The 23,977-nt window shown below is 40.7% G+C and overlaps 1 protein-coding gene across 2 annotated transcripts in view; it reads right to left on the reverse strand.

Moving 5' to 3' along the window:
- dag1 (dystroglycan 1) overlaps nucleotides 1–23,977 on the reverse strand; it is a 50,362-nt gene that overhangs the window by 13,035 nt on the left and 13,350 nt on the right. For both annotated transcript variants that reach the window (XM_038301776.1, XM_038301777.1), the window contains exon 2: nucleotides 14,146–14,824. In XM_038301776.1, the coding sequence (XP_038157704.1) occupies nucleotides 14,146–14,571 (426 nt within the window). In that variant the 5' untranslated portion in view covers nucleotides 14,572–14,824. The remainder of the gene's footprint in view (nucleotides 1–14,145; nucleotides 14,825–23,977) is intronic.

Raw genomic sequence — 23,977 nt, forward strand, 5'->3', positions numbered from 1 at the left:
TTTCTGAGAAGGTGTAGGGTTCAATTATATTTTTTTGTAACTCTGAGCTTTGGGTTTTTCTTTAAAATAAACAAACAAGAAAATAATTAAAATCTCAGAAGCCAAACAATGTTTTATAGCAAAGTAGCTTGATGTTCGACCCCAAAGGTTATCTTGCCCTCTCTTTTGCAGACTCCCAAACAGCAGAGTCAAGGATGGAGCCCGAGCAAGCTCAAAGAGGCGAGGAAAACCCTGCTTTCTGCAAGATTTATCAGGCACCAGGCAGAAACAGGACTAAACCGCTTTCTGCTAAGCTATTAAAGGTGGTGGCAAGGACAGCTAAGGACGGAAACAATCCGGAGAGAAGCAACAAGCTGAGGTAATTTATTCAGAGCAAAGTGATAACCTATGAGAGCTGCAGTTTAATGCCTCGTTCAGGAACTTTACTGCAGGGAAATCACCTCAGAAACCACTCCAACGCCATGCTTTAAAGAGGAACACGTTTTCACCATAATAGATGTTAATGTTGAGTTTAAAGAATGAATGACAACCTGAGTGCTGCAGCGAGGCACATCTGTTTGGCCCCGACTTATAACACTTAATTAAAAGGAAACAAGTTCTAATCTCATCAGAGCTGGAGCTTCTTTCATCATTTCCTCTGACACATCAGCCGCAGTGCCACCATGACTATCAGCACTGTACGCTATGCTGACAGCCACCGCCGTGCAACAAAATCTGCTCAAAATGCATTGTAGTCTCTAGAAGGGATAGGCGTGAAACACAGTGAGACATTATCATGCCTCACTGGCATGAGGCTGATTTTACCCTGCATGGCTGTTCTCCCTCTCGCTGCCTTCACAGCGGCTTTGTCGGGTCTTCGGCGGCAACACTTGGCTGATGGGTGCCGATTAGGGTTCAATTGGAAAGCTCATCATTACAATATATGTGGATATAGAGTGGATACTGTACTTGAGGCTTTGATGTGTCATTTATGCTACAATGTACTTCCCTGTGTGTCAGGGCCAACATTGTTTAATATTTAATGCTGGATTATCTGTTTTTAGCTAGCAATGCACCTGTCTGTGAGCCAACAATGGAAATTATCAGTATGACTGATTTGCTCGCACTGCATATAGATTTAGTAAATTCTTTAAAAAAAAAAAAAAAATAATTCTATTCACTTAATCCATATAAACTGAAAACTCACTCTTTAATCGGTCTGGAACTGGTTCAACTAACATCTTGTGTGATACACTTTGATAGACAAAATTGCAGTCGTTCTTTGTCAATTATATAATTGTTTAGTAATATATGGAGCATCTCAAGACCTCAACAAGATAACGGGAAGATTGTGCAGCTCTGGTTAACCTTTTATGTTGTAAGGACATCTTCATTCAAGGTGAAGGGATCCACGAAGAGGACCTTCTCTCGTAACTGAGAAAAATGCACTTTGTATTTAATTTGCTCCTGAAGTTTTCTGTTTAATACAACAGAAATCCTCATAGTAACTTTTCACAGCCTTTCACCTGACCTTGTTGGAGGTTGGATGGTGGCATGGACATCAACCTGGTCCCCTCTCCCAATTCCAGGAGCCAGGACATTCAAAAGTTTCCCTGATCCTCACACATGCAGTGACTCCTAGTTATTTTTGTTGCAGGCAAACATTGGCTGTTTGGATCTGTGCAGCGCAGCTGGAACCAGCGCTGACCAGCTTCTCTTGGCTTCTGACCCGCTGCCAGTTTAACAGGAGAGCTCAGAGTGTGCTGCAGGCTTGGAGTCTGATTTACTGCCTTAAGCACTCTTCATCATATAACAGTGTAATACAGCTGCATCTGGGTGTATTTGTAAATGTTTAAAATAACACTTGTGCAGATGGTTATTTAAAGACAACACAGCTCTGATCCACAGTCATAATGTCTTCCTCATGTACCGTAGCTCCCAAAATAGAACCATTAATAGTAAAGGTCCATTTTTCCTGGAATCTATTTCAGCTCTGGGAATCATCTTTCCCATCCGGCTTTATAACATAAACCAAAGCCCTCGTAGCCGAGGCTGCACCCCTTTTTTTTTCAGTTTGGACCAAAACTGAAGGGTAAGCAAGCTCTGGTTCTGTGTCCTGTTTTCCCTTAGGCTCAGGATCCAGCAAACCTTAAGAATCACTTCAATGGTTTTATTTTTGCAATGTAATTGAAGCTCAGGGTATTGAGTATTTGCTAGACTGCAGGGGGAATTTCTGTGTGACCAGAAGCATTCCCCAGGTTCTGTATTGGAATTTCAGCCACAGCATCATTGGCCCGGTTTAGACCTTTCCTTTTCTCTCGGAGTAACCCTGTTTTCTCCTGCTAACCTGCTGTTTCTGATCAAAGTTACAGGCTTTCCAGCATAACGCCTCATATCGCTGCCATTCCAGGACTCCCACAGTGGGAATAAGCCTGCTATGGATTGAAGCCATATTTTAAAAGTAAAAATAGGCAGAAATGGAGTTCTTGTAAACATCCACCTGGCTTCTGGCCACCTATTACCATCCACCCTCTTTTCTTCAACTTCTCCACCCATCTGTTCATCTATACCTCCCATTTCCTCACATTTTCCACTGGACTTTCCTCTTTATTGTCCAACTTTTCCTTTCCTCTCTCTTAATTCCCTCCCTTCACTCCATCCCTGTTTGGCTCCAGCAGCGACTCTTCATCCTCATCGTCCTTCCTCCTAAATATGAGGCTTATCTGCTGAGCCGGCCCTGCTAACAATGGTCTCCTTTCTTCATGCTCTCCTCCCGCTCTTCCAACAATGAGCCGCTTTCTTCCTCCGCCAGCAGACTCAACGCCTCCTCGTAATATCTCTTCAGGAGATATCGTTCTCATTTTCTTCCTCATTCTTCGTGCTTCACTTCTCCCTTTCTTCTCTCAGTCCAGCCGTCTGTACACGTCAGTCTGTCTGCTTCCCTTTGAGCTCCCTCTTCTCGACACAGCTGTGTAGTCACATTTCCTGGAATAATCCAGGTGTGGGTCTGTGTGTGGAGCTGCAGGTTCTCTACTAGAGGTAATGTCAAGACACAAATGAACCCAACAGTCCTGCTTTGGGACTTCGGGAGGGAGTTTGAGACCCTGGAGAGAGGCAATGCCTGCCCAGAGAGAAGATGGAAACTTCCTCTAGAAACATCCCAGGCTGCGATTCAAAAACCTTGAGTAGTTTTGACAAATGGCAATGCAGCAAACTCAAGATGAATAATAAAAAACTAGAGACTTTATGAATAAAGAAAAAAACATTGATTTCATTCATTCACGGGGAAACTGCCCCCACCCTTAATTGTTACTAGACACATCTTTGAAAATTAAACCTCAGTTCATAGACCGCACCAAATCAGAACCTATCTGACATAATGAAGTAGGCTAAAATATCAACAGACAAATCCACCTGGAAAGGGCTAAAAGTCAATTTCTCGTGGTTTGGGTTGTTTGTTTTTTTTAGATTTTTCTTTGCACTAAGCCAAAGCTTGAAGATATTACACTCCAGGTTTTCAAAAGCTTGCTTGTCCAGAGTCCATTATGGCAGGACTTAACGGTAACCTTTATGTGGAAAAACTTCTGGCTTTTCTTTGCATGCATGGAAGTTTAACCAAGCTGGAACGCTCTCAACCTTTCTGTGTGACAAGAAACCCACTGCAAGCACTGTACCACCACCTAAAGGGCTGGAGTTAGAAATGTACTATATTACTCTTAAATACAGTGTGATTGTAAAATTGTACCTCTGCAGTTTGAAAATTGTATTATGTTAAATTGGGATTATATCCCAAATTTAATCAATTGCTCATCCCCATTGTGTGACACCAGAGGGAGAACTACAGTACTGGACTACTGAGAACTACTGGAGAATGTTGGTGAACCTTCCCAGACCAGTCTACTAAAATTACTCCAAATCATCCAGAAAAACAAAAACATTTCTTACAGGCAGAAAGAAACAAAGTGACTTTGCTAAAATGACATGCAGACTAGTTCATGAACCATTGAGAGAAGAACCTTCTGGGTCATAACGGCTCTGTGTCTACAGTGTTATCTGTAAAAGATTATATGGATTCAGGAGAACCTTCAGGTTGGCTTAAGACAGAAGAAATAAATAAAAATCAGAGGTAAAATCAACTGGCAGTGAATGATAATCAAGGCGTCTCTCTTTGCATGCAGGGCTCTGATTGGTTAGAAGCATGTAAGTCATCCAGCAGAGGGAGACATCCAGGCTAGAAGTAGTAAGACCTACAACTGGACAGAGAAACTGGAGATTAAACTGAGATTAAATCTAAGAATATGTTTCACAGAAGTCAGACATATCACCCTAGATAAAACTGAACATTGTGGGTAAAAAAAAAAAAAAGAAAAACCTCAGTTTTTCTTTTTTTTTTGTTTGTTTATACGGCACTAGTGGCTTGTGTTATTGACAGTAGGCTGAAAGGAAAGGAGGTATAAGAGAGGGGGAGAGAAATGCAGCAAAGGACCACAGGTCGGATTCCAACCCCGGGTCGGCCGTGTCAAGGACTAAGGCCTCCTTACATGGGTACGTTAAAAAACCTTACTTTGAGTGACCCATTTAAACTTTGAGTGGTTCTGATATAACCCATTACTGAGATTGGGAAAAGTTTCTCTCCATCCGTAGAGAAATCTGCCCGTTCCTGTTCCAGCTGCTCGTATTGATTTACTTGTTATGAACATTCCTCGAACACACTGGGAAGAGCATAAAAATCATAAAAATCTTTAATCTGCTCATCTGCTTGTATTCCGATATCTTTAAACCCTAAAACTTAAATGAGGTTCTGTGTGAGCAGAGATCAAATACCATGTTTTCTGAAGATAAAACGCTGATTAATAAGGACATCAATTAAGATCATAAAGATTCAGCTTTGGGTCAAATCAGAAAATCGTTAAATCCATTGTAATACACAGAGAAAAAATGAACTAAATTTAACTTGTGTATTCCCAAATTCAGTCCGATTATTTCTGCTGCCATAAGAAACACTCAAACTCCCAGATCCTCCATCTTCTCCCTCAGTGCTGCCTTACAGGCTGGGTGTGTTTTCAGCACACCCCTCGGCTGTTGCCATGTGAATAAAACATTGGCTATCTTTATCCAGCTAACGAGCTTTAACACCAACACACAGCATTAAACCTTAAACATACTGACGGGGGGGTAATGTGGGACATGATGCTGAAGTACTTAAGATGAGAGCTTGATGGCAGCCTGAGGGGGAGATGAAAGACGGTTATTTCTCTTCGGGATCAGTCTCACCCAGCTCCTCTCAGATGCCAGTCTGAGCACAGCTGCTTTATTCCACTTTCATATTTTATATATAACCAAAAAGCTCCTCCTCACACTCACTAGACTTTAGAATGTATGATAAAAGCTCAGAGGTAGGAATTGTTTGAACAAGTCTGGCACGGTGGTGGTAGGCTGATGCTGTGGGCCTATTTTGCAGCCACAGGACCTGGACACTTTGCTAGCACTCACTTGACCATTGATTTCTCTGTTTCACTAACATTTCCAGAGTCGTCCAATATGAGGCCATTTCAGCACATCTGGACTTTCCAAACTGGGTTAATAGAACCAAAAATACTACCAAGCCTAAGTCAAGACCATATCCCAACTGAAACTCGGTGTTATGGCTTCAGAAAGCTGAGCAGAGACATCAGCATCCTGACGCAGAGTGAAGACAGAAATTATTCAGTCCATTTGGTTGGATTTGATTCTGATTGATTGGATTACACTCTGTTGGTGGGTGAATCGCTGAACGCTGCAGATCCGTTTGAGCACAACATTTGTCCTACAATCAGTGTACAACTTCTATAAATACTCTTCTGTACCTTTTAAGCACCAAACATGGCTCTCTGGGCTCCCTGTGGCTGTAGAACCGATGACAGCAGCTCTCTGGCCCGCAGCGCCACCTCCCCTTTGGATTAGAACCAAACATGCAGGACGATCCCATTAAAAGCTGAGACTCCAGAGGGACACGCCAAGCCAGCACCAGAAGTTGTGACTCCATGGCAGTGATCAGAACCAAAGATTGTTGCTTCCATCATCAGAGAAATAGAGCTCTGCAATGCAACCATGAAGGCATCAGGGACCAGTAACAGAACCGTTAATGGTTTCCAGTCAGTGGATTCAACATGTTCAGCTAAATCATGAATGAATCGGTGGAACAATAAAATGGTGAACACATGAATCCACAAAGCTTTTCCCGGTGTACATTTAATTACATAGCAACATGGCCACCGCTGCTGTTGTGCCAGTAACCTCATCGCAGCGCTCAGCTCGGCTGACTCATATGTTCTGCTGGGTTTTTATCTCTGGGCTGCCTCCTCCCTCCTCCTGCTCCCTTTATACCAGTTTTCCACTCCTGTCCTGCCAGCTACCGGCTCCCGCGCCTCTCTGGAAAAACATGGCAGTTTAAAATGCAGAGCAGCGGAGAGACTGAAGAGGAGCCCTGATAATTAAAGAGGACAGCTCCGAGAGTCGAACCGAAGGCTCTGAAAGGAGGAAAGAATAGAGGGAATATGGATTTTTTCGTCCCTCAAAACTGAGAATGTTTAATGTTTCTAATAAATCAAACTATTAGTGTTGAAGGGAGAAAACACTGGAGATGAAATATGGAAAAGGAACAGCAGAAGACAAATGAACTGACCAGATGCTGAAAGCAAACTAAGCACCTGAGGAACCAGGTGGAGAACCGCTGGTCTAGAAGGTATGAGCCGGTTTTTGGTGTCAAGGCGTAACATGGATTAAAAATGTTCTTAGTCTTACTTTTAAACACTCAAACTAGTCCTGAAGAGTTGAGTTAAATGACAGGTCCAGTTGGAGCTGCCCCCTCCTCACCTGTTTCTGACAGTGGTCATTCAGCTGAAACACTCAAACAGGTTTTTCCCTTTTTTTAACAGTATTAATAGTCCAGAGGGGTCATGAAGGTAATGAAATAAAGTATAAAGCTGCAGGGTTTAAAATAAACCAAATTTCCAGAGAAGTTTGTATCCAAGCCTTATTAAGGATCTTAGAAGCAGAATATTTGTTTTGTTTTTGAAGAGCAGAGCATTCAGCCACTCTGCCCCCGCCGCTGGAACTCCCCACCACCCCTACCGGTACTTAGAAACACGGACTCAATTCTCCATTTTAAAATGCAACTCAAAACTCATCTGTTTAAAATTGCGTATTCTCTTTAAATATCAATTTCACTGTCACAGCCTCTGCATTTTTTAAATGTTTCTATTTTGTTTCTAACACTGTGTTTTTTTATGCTTTTGTACAGTGACCTTGAGTGTCCAGAAAGGCGCCTTTTAAATAAAATTTATTATTATTAAAACTTTAGTTTGGGTTTCATCTGAGTTTTGGCAAACAGTGGGGTAAAAATTCAGGCAGTTGCCAAATGTATAAACAATCCATATAACATAAAAACAGCAATATGAAAGATATCCACCTAAATTAAATTAACTGTCTTCATTTTTGTCCCTGGTGTGTCTCATTACAGTGATTTTTACTGTTGTGTCAAAATTTGACTTTTTTACTGTTAGAGTTATTCTATGTTTAAGCATAACACTTCACCACTAGGGGCGCTAGACCTGTAACTTCCAGGTTTAGGTGTTTTTCGATCAGATAGCAGACCACTCCTCAGAGAACTCCTGGAGTTACAAGTAAAGACCACATATCTCCCTCTAGTTTAAATCCTACATCAGGGCGTTTTTGAAGAGTGCAGCCGGGATGGTGCATCGATGCGCATCAAGTGATGAATATTGACCTGAAAAATCAATTTCTATATCTCAAATTTTGCTAATACTCTAGTAAAAAGTTGACAGTGTTGCTTTTAATTATGGCCAGATTGTGGAAAGATTAGGTCATGAAACCAGTTTATTCAAGGTTGTACCACAGTCAGCTTTTCATGCAGCCCATAATAAACTATCCTAAACAGCTTCAGCATCAAGATATGAGCAGAGTTTTTGGCACCTCTGTCGCTCTAAGCAGAAACAAATTTTTTCAGCAGCAGAATCCTTTCACTATGTCTGAAAACAGTTTCAGATGAACCGCCAGATTTAATCACATACAAATAAACAATCAGGTTCTGAGAACGAAGCTCTACAGTGACAGACTCAAAGAGGAGCTCTCCATTTCTGTGGTTCTATGCAAACACAATCAGAACGTCAAAGAATGAGCGCATAAAACTAAAAGGAGGCAAAGAATTAATGAGAGTGACTGCCAGTGAGCCCATCAGCCAATCAGCTAATTAAACTGGTAATGAGTCTGAAGAGCTCTCATCTCATCTGCTGGCCTGGAACGTTGCACTTCCAGCAGAGGACCATCCCACCAGCCCCCTGCAGCAGCACACAGACTGCATTTTCACAGACTTTATATCATTTCCCCCCCAAAAAAACGCAGCGGCTTGGAAAATATCGAAGGTAAATACATTTGCAAGACTGTTCTTCATAGGCTCGTTGTACCGTAGGTGTTCCGTAAGAGAAACCTGAGCTCAGTCTGCAGGTAATTAATGGGAAAGCTCCATGCTTGGTAAACGGATAAACGCGGGGTGCATTCGCTGACACGGTCCAACCTGCTCAGCAGAGGGCGGACCTGCAGGCGGGCTGTCACGCAGCTCGGAGACTCTCAGACTGAGGCAGATTTTCATAAGAAAGGACAGCTAGTGTGAGAGCAACGGCGAGCTGAGAAATTGATTTGGCCTTTTGCTCTGAAACCTTCAGCACCGCCGACCTTCAAAAATAACAGAGGGAGGGGGGAGGGGGGAATTTGCATGTGGTGGGAAGGAGATTCACAGGAAGGGCTGCAGATTTGTTATACAGGATGAGGAGGTGCAGCAGCAGCAGCAGCAGCAGGAGGAAGGAAAAATATATAAATCTAGAACAAACTGCTCCCGGTTCTCTGCCACAAGATAGAGTCTAACCTGTAACCTTTCACTTAAAGAAAGGAGGGTTTCTTCCAAACACGGAGACCTCCCTGGGCCCCTGGAATGAATGATGAGTGGCAGGATAACAAAGCAAAAAGAAGAAAACTTTCAAACCTCCCTGCAGCTTCTGTCTGATGTAACGTTTGTGTGCTGCTGGGACAAACAGCTTTCCTCCTGTGTGTGTGTGGGTGTGTGTGCAGGGCTTCATTAGAGCAGTTAGAAATACGAGCTGCTGTTCACGCTGCTCATGGTGGTGGAAACATGGATATGATCTGATGTGATGTGACACAGGGAAAGAAAAGAAGGGGATGGGAGACATTGGGGAAGATGAAAGCAGCAATAAATGGTAGGAGGTTATGAAAGGGGAACAGATGAGCAGCAGGACAGAGGAGGTAACGAACACCAGGGGTTGAAACAATTAGATTGGGGTGGATGAAATGTGCTTCAGCTGCAGGAGACGGAGGACCTAATGTCTCCTCCTCAGAGCATCCATTAGAAAAATCGGCTATTGTAGAAAATGTGCTGCAATTAAATATGAGATTTTCCTCAGAACTATTGCAACTAGGCGTCTCCTGGAGGCAGGTACTGAAGCTGCTGTTATTTCTCGAATACATCCGTCTGACAAATGGTTTCTCTCTTAGATGTATTATAAGTTCATGTGGAGTCACCAAGTTTTCTAAATCAAAGAAGTTTCATCTAGGGCTGAAACAATCTGATTAATCGTGATTAACAGTCAACTAATTTAGTAATCTATTAATTGGTAACTGCAGTATAGAGACTGTAAAACATGCTTTTAACTGACAGAGTGACCCACTTAGAGCAGTAATTATATCAAAATTGAAGCGATGCACCAATACCAATATCGGGCAGGGCTCCGATCCAGCACTAAAATGGTGGCATCTGTATCGGCAAGTTTATTCAACTATTGTCATCCATTCTAGGTAGGCAATAAAAAGTTCTATTGAATTCACTTTGTATTAGTCTTTTTCCTGCTTCACAATGGTAGGCAGTAGGGATGTACAAAATAATCGTAATGACGATGCATCGCGATTCTTATTTTTGTGATCTACGGCATCGATTCTTGACGCCAAGTATCGATTAATTTACAAGCATTTCCGGCCACGGGATACTGTGACGAGTCATTTGTAAACAAAACATGGACACTGAGAAAATACGCCCGGCTCCATCACATTTCAAGTCAGATGCTTGGATGCATTTAGGCTTTCAAAACAAAGAAGGTAAAAACGAAATTGATATGATGCACGTAATTTGCAAAAGGGTAAATGTCATACATTTGAATGTTTTCATTTAATTGGTTTAAAGGACCACTGAGGCCATGTAAATGGCATTGATTATCCTTATTTTGTTTTTTGAAGTTTTATGAATCTTTTTGTCAGCGTGTCCACACCAGTAATAGTAATATTTCTGTCCAGTATTTGTTTTCATGGCAACACCTCCAAAAGTCGTTTCAATAAATACAGCTATGTATGAATTCAGTTGCTTTCAGTTATGTATCAATTGAAGACACTATCCAGACCATACCCAGCCACTCAGCCACTGGTAATGGCTGTATCTTTTTCTTACAGTGTTCAGTGAAAATATTGCGATGCATCACGATGCATCGCAATATTTCAAGTATCGTGATGCATCGTGATAGAATCGCATTGTGGCATGTGAATCGTGATTCGAATCGAATCATGACTTCGTTGCCAATACCAACCCCTAGGTGGCAGCAGCTTGAAAAAGCCATGATGGCAATTATTTTACATCCAAGTAGTATGAAGTTCTTCATATATACACACATCAACTTTAAACAGATGGTATCGGTATGGTATCAGCCGATACAGCACAGCCAGGTATCGGGGTCAAAGAATGGCATCCTTGCAACACTACAAAAATTGTAAAAAAAAAAAAAAAAAAAATTTATATATATATATATATATATATATATATATATATATATATATATATATATATATATATATATATATATATATATATATATATATATATATATATATATATAAATTTTGAATTTAGGATTAAGTAAATGTTTTCATCTGCCAATATGCTCCATTAAGTGGTAAACTTTTAGTTTCACTTGGTTTGATTTCGTAAAAGATTTCTTCGTAAAAGATCATTTCTTTTGATTATTATCGATTGATTGATTTGCTAAATAATCATTAGTTGCAGCCCTAGTTTTATCCAAAACAAGATGCAAACTGACAGCTTCTTCCAGATACTACCGGAGAGAACTGGATGATTCCTCCATCAGCAACGAATTAAAGATCAGTTCAAGAGTGGAGCAAAAGATTAACTAACGGATTGAGAACTCTTCTGTTTCCCTTTTTCTCACTCAGTAATCCATCGTTCTACCTAGGGCTCCAACTAATGACTACTTCTATAGTTCACTAATCCATTATAATTTCTTGATCAGTCGACTAATCCCAAATGGTTTTCCATATCTCATCAAATTTTGGGATTAAAAATGACATTTCAATCCCTTAAATAAATATTTCAACTCCATTAGTTGACACGCCTGAAAAGTTCCCTCACTTGCCTCGCTAGCACAGTCTTTTATTAAACAACCTTACAAAAAAACAAAAAATCATGATTTGAATTTTAAAATAAAGGAATATGTTTAACATTTCAAATATTTTTTTTGCTTCCAAAAATCAAATAAACATACTGATTCAAACTAAAATATTAAAAAGAGACCATATCAGTGTGTTGTGATTATGCTCTTGTTCTGTCTTATGTTGAAACAGAGATATTGTGGTTTTTAAACCTTATTTCAATTAGATATAGTTCCAAAATATAATAAAACAGGAACCTATGAGGTGACACTTCTAATCCTCCATGAACAAAGCTGCAATGTTTCTTTTCCAGAGGACCTCTGGGACGATGTGGCTAAAACGATCTGGCTCCGGTTGAGGATGAACAGCAGCACCCTCTTCTGGATGACAACCACACTACATAACTTAAAAACTGTCCATCTAAGCGGACGTTCTCGGTTAATCGCATATAACACATTTTAATCAAACAATTATCAGTAAATAAATCTCAAAATGACTGAAATGTTCACACTAGGGTGGAAAACAAATGCTCTATGACACAAGTTTGCGTCAACTTTTATTTTTCATTACTATCTAATGAAAAGCAGATCTTGCAGCCTCAGTATCTTCGCCCATGATCAAGAGATATCGATTAGATGGAAAGAAGATTCTGGATACAAGCAGCGACTATAACCTTCCTATGTGGAGTTGCTTCCTCAGAAACAAGCCGTGAAGCGCATAGAGATGCTGCTCCTCAAAACTCAATGGACTATTGATTTAAACCAGAAGCTGGGCATCTCTACTGGACAGTGTCTTGGTTTACTCCACATAGGCTGGAGAAGGTCATCGGGCAGAGAAGGATATCAGTGTCTCCCTTCGGCAGCTATTGATGGATGGGCAGATGACAATCTGTCCGTCTGCACTGCATTTCTATCTGAGGTGCCTAAAAGTCCTTCAGCAGCAGGTGCAGCAGCCACTGCAAATAGTGAGACCAATCAACAAGAACCAAATAGCCCTTCAGCAGAGGTCTGAGCATCTAGACTGTTGAGCCCTGTGAGAAAAAACTTCCTGTTTAGTCCCTGATCCAAAGTTTAACATCCAAATTAAAATATTCTGATGTTTCACAGGCTCCAAATTTGGACGCTCTCTTAATCACAGATATGAGAGAGAAGAGAGACTTTTTAGTACATAAAGACTCCAGGGAGACGTACTGGCTGTGCTGTGGGGAAACTGAGAAGCTCAACTTCTCAGTTTGCAGAGTTTACTTTGTTTTTCAAGCTTCTGGAAATCTATCAAGAGTTCCTCTGGCTTCCTGATTGGAGTGTAAACCAAGTTAAACTTCATCCAGTCTTAAAGGATGGTAAAAAGATCAGCAAAACCTGTCACAGTTGTAGGTTAAGGGTTACAAGTGACTACGCAGAATGAAATACTTTCAACCAGAATTTCTTTAAAATTAAGGTTAACCAGTGTATGATACAAGGCAACTGATAAAGTCATTATTTAATATTTAAATATGTGTTTTGTTTTCTTTTGACTATATGCCAAGTTAAATAAAGCTAATACATTTATTTTGTAAGCTGTATTAGATATTGACTGAATAAACAAAAAAAAATAGAGTTTGTTAAAATTATTTATACGATAAAACAAACAGGGATATATTAGTTTACTAAATTAAAAAAAGATTATTAAAATATGTGAATTCCATCCATCCATCCATTTTCCATCACTCTTATCCCAAGTGGGGTTGTGAGGGGCGCTGGTGCCCATCTCCAGCTGCCTACGGGCAAAAATATGTGATATATTTGTGGTTTTCATCAACAAACAGGGTATGTCGCTTTGACATACTGTCAGTCTATAACATCTTTAGTGTTGCCCAATAATCTGATGAGACTTTGTCCTGTTACTAGCACTATTGAACAGGTTATCGTGGTTAATTAAAGAAGAACCTTAAAACTTGACTCCATGAGGTGCATTAACTAACGGAAGCCTCCCCAATTTACCCTACTTGCTCATGTTGTATATCATGTTACATTGTTTTTGCATAATCCCCTCCACTAATTCCATCATCACATCCTCACCTTTCCAGCACGGCGGAGAAGTTATGCTGCTCCTCACGTAACACCACTAAATGGGTGGTATTTAGATGATAAAGTAAAGCATTTGTTCAGTGTTTAAATTTACAAAAAGAACTAGGTAAGAGTAATTTCTGCACATTTTCATCATCTGAAACACTCAATAATTGTGGACCAGAGTGGATTCATGTTTGTACTCTATGGCAATACTTTTCTTGCGAGCAGTATGACAAGTTGCCCTCTGGTGGACGTCAGTAACACTACAACACTCAAAGAAATTCCTTTTATTGTTCATGTGTTTATGTTTATAGCAGATTCTTTTATCCAAAGCAACTTACAAAGTAGGTTGCATTAATGTGAAGGATCATACCCAAAGAACTACACTCATGCTCCCCAGCAGGGAATCGAAGTGGGTTCTACTGTGTGCAAGTCGGGTGACTTTGACATTGGGATGTTAGCAGTTAAAAGATGGAACAAATCTTAATCTCACAAACCGTTAATCAACTATTAATCTGAATTCGACTATTTGTTTACATTCCTAATTTTGATGTAGAGTTTGGTTTGAAGTCTTAACCCAGAATCACCTAAAGCGGAGAACATGGAGCCTACTCACCTTTATGATATCTCCAAGGTAAGCATCCTCCATCTTGTTTGGCACCTTGATCTGGAAAACCTGGCCAACTACCGCTGAGGAGTCTGGGAAAGCCGTGGGAGTCGCCGTATCCTGCCGTGCTGCTGCCATTTCCCCAACGTCCATCACCCGGAGGCTCTCCGCCACTTCCTGGAAGTCATGTAGCAGCGACGAGTGCATGGAGGCTTCCAGCTCACTCCCGCCTCCTCCCAAGTCCTCACCCTCCCCACCAGCGTCCAACAACACCATTCCTCCCAGCATGTCAATCTCTACTTCTGCGGTGGCCGGTAGGGGAATCCAACTGATCGCAGTGAAAACCAAACCCAGTAGCCAGACTCTAGTCCTTGACGAAGTCCCGCTGAGGCCCCTGCTAGCTCTCAGCCAGCCCACACTCCGTTTACTGAACATTCTTGGCCTTTTGTTTGCTTGTCAGTGATGCAGAAACCAGCAAAAAGGAGGATGTTCAAGAAGGAGGGAAAGGTCTCGAGGGGGCATGCACCCCCAACAGATTGACCAAATCCTTCTTTTCAAACCTCTCTCCTCGCCTGGCGCCTTCTTCTGCCCCGCCTCCTCCACCCGCTTTAGTCCTTTAACTTTGCTCTTGTTTCTTGAGCGTCCCTCACAGCTCAGGGAGTCCCATTGGGCCGGACACCTTCGAGATCTGTTAGGAGACAAATGAATAGAAGAAAACAGGTGAGAAAAGGGAACATTCTACACACCATCAAAAGCCAACTCCTCAGTCTAATTCAAGCCACATAAAGCTTATTGTTGATTTGAAAAAAAATCCTAATATCAGCGCTGAGGGAGTAATCTGATTAGCTCTGTTCTCAGCTCATCAATGGCTCCGCTTTGGGGCATAAAAGTGAAGGCAAAAGATGAAAGATGGAGAGATGAGGGAGGGGGAGGCGAAGGTGATTTCAGCAACAATGCCTAACCGGTCACAGCTTTCCGGGGGATTCCTAATGAATGCATGCCTTCTCCTTTGTGAGAGAGGTCAAACTGAGTGTGTGGAGGTGTGTGTTGCAGGCCTGAACTCAGACCCCCTCCCTACTGAATATGTATTGGAACAAAAGGCCTCAGGAATGAAGAGAAAGAAAGCAAAGAAAGGAAAGTGGGGGAAAAAAAAGGACGGATGGGAAATGAGGAAAGTCCCGCTGGGAATCCACTTTGTCCCATCAGGGAAAGCAGAATCTCTGCAGGAGTCTCTGAGTGTCAACAACGCAGTCTCCCAGGTAGCTTCAGACCAATTGAATAAAGCTGCCACCGACTGCTGGACCGACCTTTGCTTTAAACCCGCTGAAGCTGCAGCAGAACCATTTTCTATTAGTGAAAGATAAGATTTGCACTCACTCACTGGTGAATTTTGTTTTTTTACACACTTCTTTAACCTGCCACCTAATTCCATCTTTCCTTCTCTCATTCTGCACGGCTTCTCTTGTTGCATGACTTCTTCGTGTCATCCCTCCAGAGGCTTCAGATCCGCCCTCAGTCAGATCCATGAAGCCTTCAAGGCAGTTTTATTTTCCTCCTGGCACCCATTCACCCATCAGAAGCACAGGTCTACCATTCACCGCGTGACAAAAGGTTTGATGATGGTGAGGGAGTGTCACTATGAAAGGGGTCATCGAGCTGCAGCGGCAACTCAAAAAAAAAGCATACCTGAAGAAGGCAAGTATGCTGTTCTAATGTATGTTTCCAACACAGAAGCCATCATTAGGTCACAGATGAACACAGTTTACAATAGGAACTTGTAAAACATCCTATTTTACAGCACAGACTCTTCATAGATTAATGCAGCCTTCAAGTGTTCACAGCTGTGGATTTGTGGTTCTGCATCCGAACAAATGCCACCGCATCAGCCACAAAAATGACTAATTTAAAACCATTACTCTTAAATTCACCCATACCTGTCAGTTGATCTGGGGCTAGATTATCCTGACTTTTTTTTTTTTTTTTTTATGCTGTAACCGACTGCATAAAGATTAAAAAAAATTGGAAACAGAAACAACAGAAAATCTACTTTACTGCAGAAGATTCAAATCTGTTCCGTTAAAAAAAATAAATAAATAGTAATGTGATAACTTGGGGTGTCTGCCACTGAACCCTGGATGGACGGGGCCGATGGGATGGGGGCGTTACCGGGCGTTGGTTAAGGAACACTATGTGAAAACTGCTCAGTGGTTCTAAAGATAGAACTCTTCAGATGCATTTCCTATTTGGTGAGAATAACGGGGCAGCTGCTGCATGGCGCCAGATCAAAGACAAACCCAGACTGTCTTTATGCATACCAACACTCCCAACCATCAAATAAAACAAAAATAACCATTGCACTCAATGTGGCATTAATCATTTTAGTAATTATGAACACTTTAACAGCTAAAGTCATCATGAGTCTTAAGCAAAGTCTTATGGAGAGTTCAGGGAGATCAATTTCCTCCCATAAAGTCGCAGCTCTTTGGGATGTGCTTCACTCCTAAGTGGAGGTTTGAGGCTCCAACTGTAAAGGATCTGGTAGTTTGTGGTGTGCAGTAATCCAGATGAGCCCATGAGCAAAAATTACAGCAAAGAATAACAGTGGTTAGGGAGCCTCCTTAGGCTTTAATGACTCATATGTCAGAAACAAGCGGGCTAAGTATATACACATATATTAATCAGAGCACAATATTGTTATTCACAGTAGACCCCTCTTTAAAAACCTTTCTGATAAAGCTGCATTCTGTGTTTCAATTATCTGTGGGCTGTAATCAAAATTAGAAGAATGTTTCCTTTCCATTGCTTCCTTCTTTAGGGGTCGCCACTGCAAGTCATGAGGACTTTGCAAAGGTTTACTGACGGATACTCATCCTTTTCAGCCTTTTAATCAAAGTAAAAGATAAATAGGCAGGAATAAAGGGGGGATGAAGGCCTAGTGGTTAGGGCATAGTGCTTGGAATCCTAGGGTTGCAAGTTTGAAACCCACTCCCACAGACTGCCGCTGTGGCTCCCTTAGCAAAAGGCCCTTAACCCCACACTGCTCTCTAGGTGCCGCAAATGGCAGCCCACAGCTTCCCAAGAGGATGGGTTAAATGCAGAGAATGAATTTCGTTGCACTTATGACAATAAAAACACAGAAAAAAAGAAAAGATATATGTCTACTCATATCTACCATTAAAGTGAAAATTAAAGTTAAAATAGGCTATATTGAGGCAAAAAATATCATTGAGTTCTGCTTTAAATGGCCACAAAAGTGTTTTGTTTTTGCTATTTAATTTAATGCACTCATACATTTTTAATCCTTGTAGACAATGCTAAAATAAATACTGAGGCAAATTCTAACCATGAGTCCCTGCATTAAGTTCTGAACTTGATCAAAATGGATCGACAAGTCAAAGAGAGACATCTCCGACAATAAAGGTCAAATGAAAAGTCCTGTGAGTCAGTCTGGAGATGTTTAAGGAATACTTTAGTGGTATCATCAAAAACACTCCATTCCCAGCTGAGCCCTGTCTGCTTTCAGTCTCACTCAGATACAGTACATTAACAGGATCCAGTAGGTGTGAAAGTTCCTGTCTGGACCTGTAACAAAAATCTGCTGCTGGAATTTCCCTCAGCGTCCAATGAAAAGCGGAGAAACACCACTCAGGGGCCAATTATAGTGACAGCATTCCCGCATGGAGGCCAATCAGACAGACAGACGTCCTGCCAACATCAGAGCTGTAGATTTCTGCCGGGTCAGTCTTCACCCTGATGACCACCAACAGTGTCTCAAAGTCGCAGCTGACGCCTCTATTATTGGCAGAGCCGCTTCTCAAACAGAGGGAGGGTTTCTAAACACGGTAACCTTCCCGGGATATGCAGTCTTCTCCTCTTTACACATTCCACACACAGAGCAGAGAGCGGGTTGGATGATGCATTCCCAGTGTAGTCTCCAGAGTAAACCAGGATTATGCTGTGTTTACCTTTACAACAAGATTTGGATGTTTAGCACAGAGATTAGACACATCTGAGGTATTTAGACGGCTCTCTCACGCAGACAGCTTTACTGTAAACAGATTACTCCTTCCGTTGGAGGAGAGACGTCCTTATTGTTCTTTTATAGCATCTGAGGGAGTCTGTCCCAGAGAAGGAGTCGAGGTCTTTTTGGTTTTTCCGACCTTATTATCGGCTGCTTATGGATACGTTTCAAAGCGGTGACCTCTGCAGGTGCACAATCTGTGCTACCTCCAAAAATCTTTCAAATGAATTCGGATTAATCTGCCTTTCCCCTCTTAATTACTCCTGTAATTAGCTGTGCTGCAGTCTGAACGAGACGCAAAGCTGCAGAATCGTCCAGAGCAAGAAGAGCAATCAATCACAGTACAAACTCACCGTCCAGTCGGCGGCTGAAACTCGGTTAGCTGCTACTAAAGCGAGCGGAGGGGCCATATGTGTGAACATAAGGTGGCAGGGAGAACGAGCGTCATGCCAAGAGCAAAACTCTTCCAATGAATTATAAAGCATGTTCAGAGAGGAGGAGGAAAACCAACTGGGAGCTTTTTTTTGTACAAGCCAACTGTTTGTTTCCTAAACCTAAAGCAAGGATTATTGGATAAACTTAACTCTGTGTATGCGGTCGGTTTAAACCAGGTCTCAGACAAATGACAACACAAATGAGTCATAGCCGTTTCTATGTTGCATTCCCGAGGCGTTTTCAACAGTACACCGAAGTAGGTCAAACATGGAGCCACAAGGGATTTACTGAACTTTAGGAACAAAACATGAGAGTACAAGCAAAGTAGAGAGTTACAGAACATGTGCATGATTGCAACTCAGAGGCCAAATCAAAACTGAAATATTAAGTCTGGTACAGAACAGACATTATCCACACCAAGTGCATATTATAGATAATGGAGAGCACATGTCAATATAGACTGAATGGTCTATATTCATATAAAGATAACAAGAATAAACCAGGCACACAGGGAAAGCTACTCAAATATCAGAATTGATTGCTAAGCTCTGGGTCTTTGGTTTTTCAAAATCAAAGTCATGGAAATGACATCTTTTTTGGGGTGAGGGTCAAAAATAAAAGCAGCATTCTGTAGTATTTATCGTAACAAAAGAAACAAAGAAAAATAAAATCTTTGTAGTATAGTGAAATATTTATGAGAAATTTTACATGTATTGCTCTAAAACTGACCCATTAATTTGCCACTTCAACTCTTCAGATTCATTCAGCAGGTTGATATTACCCCAAATAATGGGAATGTCTGAAAGAGTCAAGTGAGTCAAAAAGAGAAACGGACCATACACTGCTACCAGGCTCTGTGATTGGTTCATGATATAGGCGTGTATCACAGCTCTTGACTGAGGAAGAGTAGGGTACACCTACCAGAATGGCTGTCGTACTGTCCTAAAAGGACACTAACCTAGAATATGAAAAGTTAAAATGCTAGAAATGGGATGGAAACCGGATTGGTTGAACTGTTAAGATTAAAAAAAAAAGGAAATAAAAAACAATCCGCTGGACTTTGTTTGCAAGTTTGAAGATGTTACGCTTCCCATCCGATAAGCTTTTTCAATTCAAAATGTCAGGAATAGCGTCGAGTTCAAGGTTTTTATTTTGAATTGAAAAAGCTTTTTGGATGGGAAGAAAGACATCTTCAAACTTGGAAACAAAGTCCAGTGGATTGTTCTTAATTTTCTTTTTTCTTGGAATGACTGACCTGGATGAATGAGAATCTTCACCAGCAGACTGTAAGATGTGTCATCAAGGACAATGGACCTGAAACTCTTCATAGTTTGATTGAATTAGAGTTTTAAGAAGAAAAGGGAACATAGAATGGAAGAACTTAACTGGCTCAAGTTAGGCATGGTAAACTAAGGAAGAAAGAAAGAAAAAAAAAAAAAACCTCTCTTCCAGAAGGTTCCATCTTTCCCAGTATCCAGAAGCAATTACTCTTCAAGTCGACTAAAATAGAACCAAAACATAAGGTTTACATATCTGGTTCTCAGATGGGACCCCAGCTGGGCTTTGGGGGTTCATAACCTGAACCATAAACAAACATATTGAGAAATTCTTTTAATAATAGCTGCAGGTGCAGCTGACAAGAACATCTGTAGGAGGAAGTTTCCGGCCGCTCCTTGGTCACAGCAGCTTGGATCAAAAAGCTGCTGGAAGTTGGGTGTGATGGGCAGTGGGAGGCAGATGTAAACCTCTCCCAGTGAACGTCGCCTCTAAAACGGCTCCAAGGTCAGCCAGATCCATCTTTGATCGGATGCTGAACAATAGGACGTGCAGATGTTCATTCATACCAGAAGACTGGAGGCAGAAAGGTGAAATCGGGTCCTTTAAAAGGAAATAACATGTAGGGTTTCTCATTCCTGAAGCCGCTATGAACAACATGCTGTACAGTAGGTGGAGTATGTTTTCCAGACCTCCCAACTTCCCAAAAAAACAAAGCAGAAAAGATTAGTACTGCGGAGTTACACAAGCAGACAACCTGCAGCGCCAATTATTTTCTCCATAAACAAGATCTTTATCTGTGGAATAATCCTTCTGTGGAAAACAAGATCCGCCGTCACCCAGACCCGAAAACCAGCCTGGGCTGTGTTGTTACAACTGGGACAGCGGAGCCCAAGTCGAGCCCAAATCTCAAGATAAAAGAGACATTCCAACATCCCGGTGTCTGAAAACAGTGAGCATCTCCTAAATGAGGATTTAATCTGAGGCAAGGCCCAGGACAAATAAACAGCAATAAGAATGAAAGCAGCAGGGTGGAATCATGGGAATTGTGGTTCTTGTGCAAACGAAGCCAAACAGGCGTCCAGTTTGATCACACATTATTGAAGCTCATCTGTAAGGGTGTGCGTATGTTGGAGATGGGGGGGTGGGAGAGGTGCCAACTACAGTAATCTTCTCAGCCTGTTCATTATAACGCTGCAATCGCTGCAGAAATGAAACATGAAGGAGCCCTGTAGAGCGGCGGCGCAGAGGGCCGAGACGGTGGAGAACATAATTAATGTTAAAGAACCACTGATTGCATTCCTGAGGTCCTCCCGGTGTTGGTTTTAATCTGCCACACAGCAGAAATCAGCTGACAGCAGAACATTCAATCATCCAGGGAGAACTTTCCCCAGTGGTTCTTCTGATGGTTAACTGGTCCTTTCAAATGTGCATCAGCTCCCTTTAGCAGAGCGGGAAGAAGCGGGAATAAGAGTCAGCTGCAGACATGTCTTCTCACCGGGTGACTTCTGAGAAATCCTTTAATCTCCACTGAATTTCCTGCCTTTATGGTTCTGTTCATTCTGGATGAAACATTCAGTCAAGCAGCTTAAAAATCTTGATGCAAACTGATGCTGAGTTCAGCTGACGCCACTAATCCTTAGAGACTGCTCGGTTTAGCAGTTATTTTTGGTTTTTATGCTCCTTAAACCTGAAAACGAATCCCTGAAGATTCGGGAGACTTGGAGCGAAAGAGCAAAAATGAATCCTTCAGTTAGAATCAGACTTGAACCATTTAATTATTTATGTGTGGATTTTCGATAAGGGTTTTTTTTATTTTTTTATGCGAACCTGAAATTTTGCTGCAGCACTTTTTCCATCAGTAATTCACAGATTTCTTGTAAAGCAGTATGAATTTAAGGTTTACATTGTTTGAAATGTCCTATACAAATACATCTACCTTGCCTTCCTATGAGATTTATCTGCACACATTTGTTTTTTTCCGAGATAAATTAGAATGTGATCAGGAATGTCAGCAGCTGATAAGAGTTTCTGAGCAGTAAAATGACTGAGTGGGCAACAGCAGGAAGTCTAAAAGAATGACTAGATTTAGTTTTATGCGTCATTCTAGACACCCTCTGGTATCAAAGGGAAAACACTGTTGAAAAACCACTTAAGTTTTCAGTCAATTAATTGGAGGTTTAATTCTATTTCAACTAGATTTCAGGGGGGGGACCTTATTGGGTTTCTTTACTTTATGATAATGCTACCCCCTCCCCTACATGTTGCTCCAAGCTATTAAGAATAAAGTAAAAAAATAATAATAAAACGAAGCAAGAAAAGAAAGGTTGCATAAAATGTCATATCTTTTGCTTTCGTAATAACCCTGGAAAATGAATGTCTAGAAGAGTAGCCTGCCCTGCATTATAAGTTAGCTTAGCATTTCAGGAGCATGCATGCATGCTAGCTGTTTCGGTCCCACTAGTTGTAACTACATAATAACATAGTAACTACAAAAATGCAGAAAGATATAGATTGCACCATATAAGCAGTTAAGACACTTTCTAACAGCATTAACTAGATTTAAAACTGATAAAGAGCTTCGAACAGAAATCTGGAAATCTTCCATCTCACAATCTGATCCATCATTCTCAGAATCCTGTCTTCATCTACGGCATCAGTGTTTCTCTATAAACAAAAGGATTATCTTCCCAATCTAGATTTTCCTTGTTTTTGTAGCCGCTACATCATGTTAATATGTATATAAGTACCAAGCCAGTTTAAAAACATTCAGTACAAAGTATGTATGAGTTCAAATGTAGTGAGAAAAAAATCCTCAAAATTACTGGAGTAAACATGGTGATGGAGATAATTTGAAATATTTGCTGGATAAAGTTGACGCCTCTACAGAGGACCTTAGCCGGTTGACTCAATAACTAATTTAGACCTGGAACTAATGATTATTTTATAAACCGATTAATCTGTGGTTAATTTTTTCATTTAATTGGTTTATAGTTGGACAGCAAAACTTTCCTTGAAGATTTTTTTACAAAATTAAACCAGGTGAAACTAAAACTTTTCCACTTGAGGAGTTCTGGATAGAGCATATTGACAAACGGAAAAGCTTTTTTTAAATCTTAAATACAAAATGTTTACGATTTCTTTTTCTAACAATCGATTAATCACGATTGTTTCAACCCTAAACTAATGTTTTAACCTTGTTCCAAGACAAAAGAAAAGATCTAAATTTGAAACCAGAACCAACTTTTAACGTTTGGGTGAAATTAACAGCTGACTGACTTCAGGACATCTAACAGATAATCACAGCATTAGGATCAGACAAAATAGAAAATATAGAAATGTGCTTAAAACAGATATGAATTCTTTAATATTCTGAGGATTAAGTTTACATATGAACTCTAGAAATTTTTATTTTGCAATAAGTGGGCAAACGTTTTGCATCTTAGCTCCAAGTCATCCAAACATCTTAGGAGCTTCCTTATTAATTGGTTTCTCCAAAGAAATTCTCTCAAGCTTTCCTGCACACATCCCTGGTGAATGATGATAATGAGACGGTGGAACCAATGAGATCACAGAAAATCCATGTCCAGACCTTGTTTTCCCTTTTTTTTTTTTTTTTTTTTTTTTTTGAGTGAATTGGTAATGAGAACGTGTTGAACAATAGAGGTCATAAAAAAACTCCAAAGCCTGAAAAAAATAAAAATAAAAAATGTTACATAATTTTGCTTTTAAGGCTGAATGAGGAATTTTGGTTTCCAGATTTAAGTTTTTTTTATTTACAGAAGCTGATGTGTTTGAGAAACTAACGAAGCCTGAGTGAAGCCCGTGAAAGTGAATAAAAATAAAGAAAAGAGGCATTTAAATGTGTTTTAATGGGATTAGAGCATTCGTCACATTTAACTGAATAGAAATATGAATATTTATAAACTTCCCAGAACATTAATAATTCAAATGTTTGCCTCCAAGACTAACAAGAAAGTCAGTCACAGTAATAACCCAGACTACTGTATATACAGCTATAAGCCCAGCTGTAATTATCCTACTGGATTTATTCAAACTTTTTACATAAATATAATTGATACTGCTGCTCATCACCTCTGAGAAGGAATC

The sequence above is a fragment of the Cyprinodon tularosa genome, unplaced genomic scaffold, assembly GCF_016077235.1.
Source record: "Cyprinodon tularosa strain WSP-4 unplaced genomic scaffold, ASM1607723v1 ctg474, whole genome shotgun sequence".
NCBI classification, from domain to species: domain Eukaryota; kingdom Metazoa; phylum Chordata; class Actinopteri; order Cyprinodontiformes; family Cyprinodontidae; genus Cyprinodon; species Cyprinodon tularosa.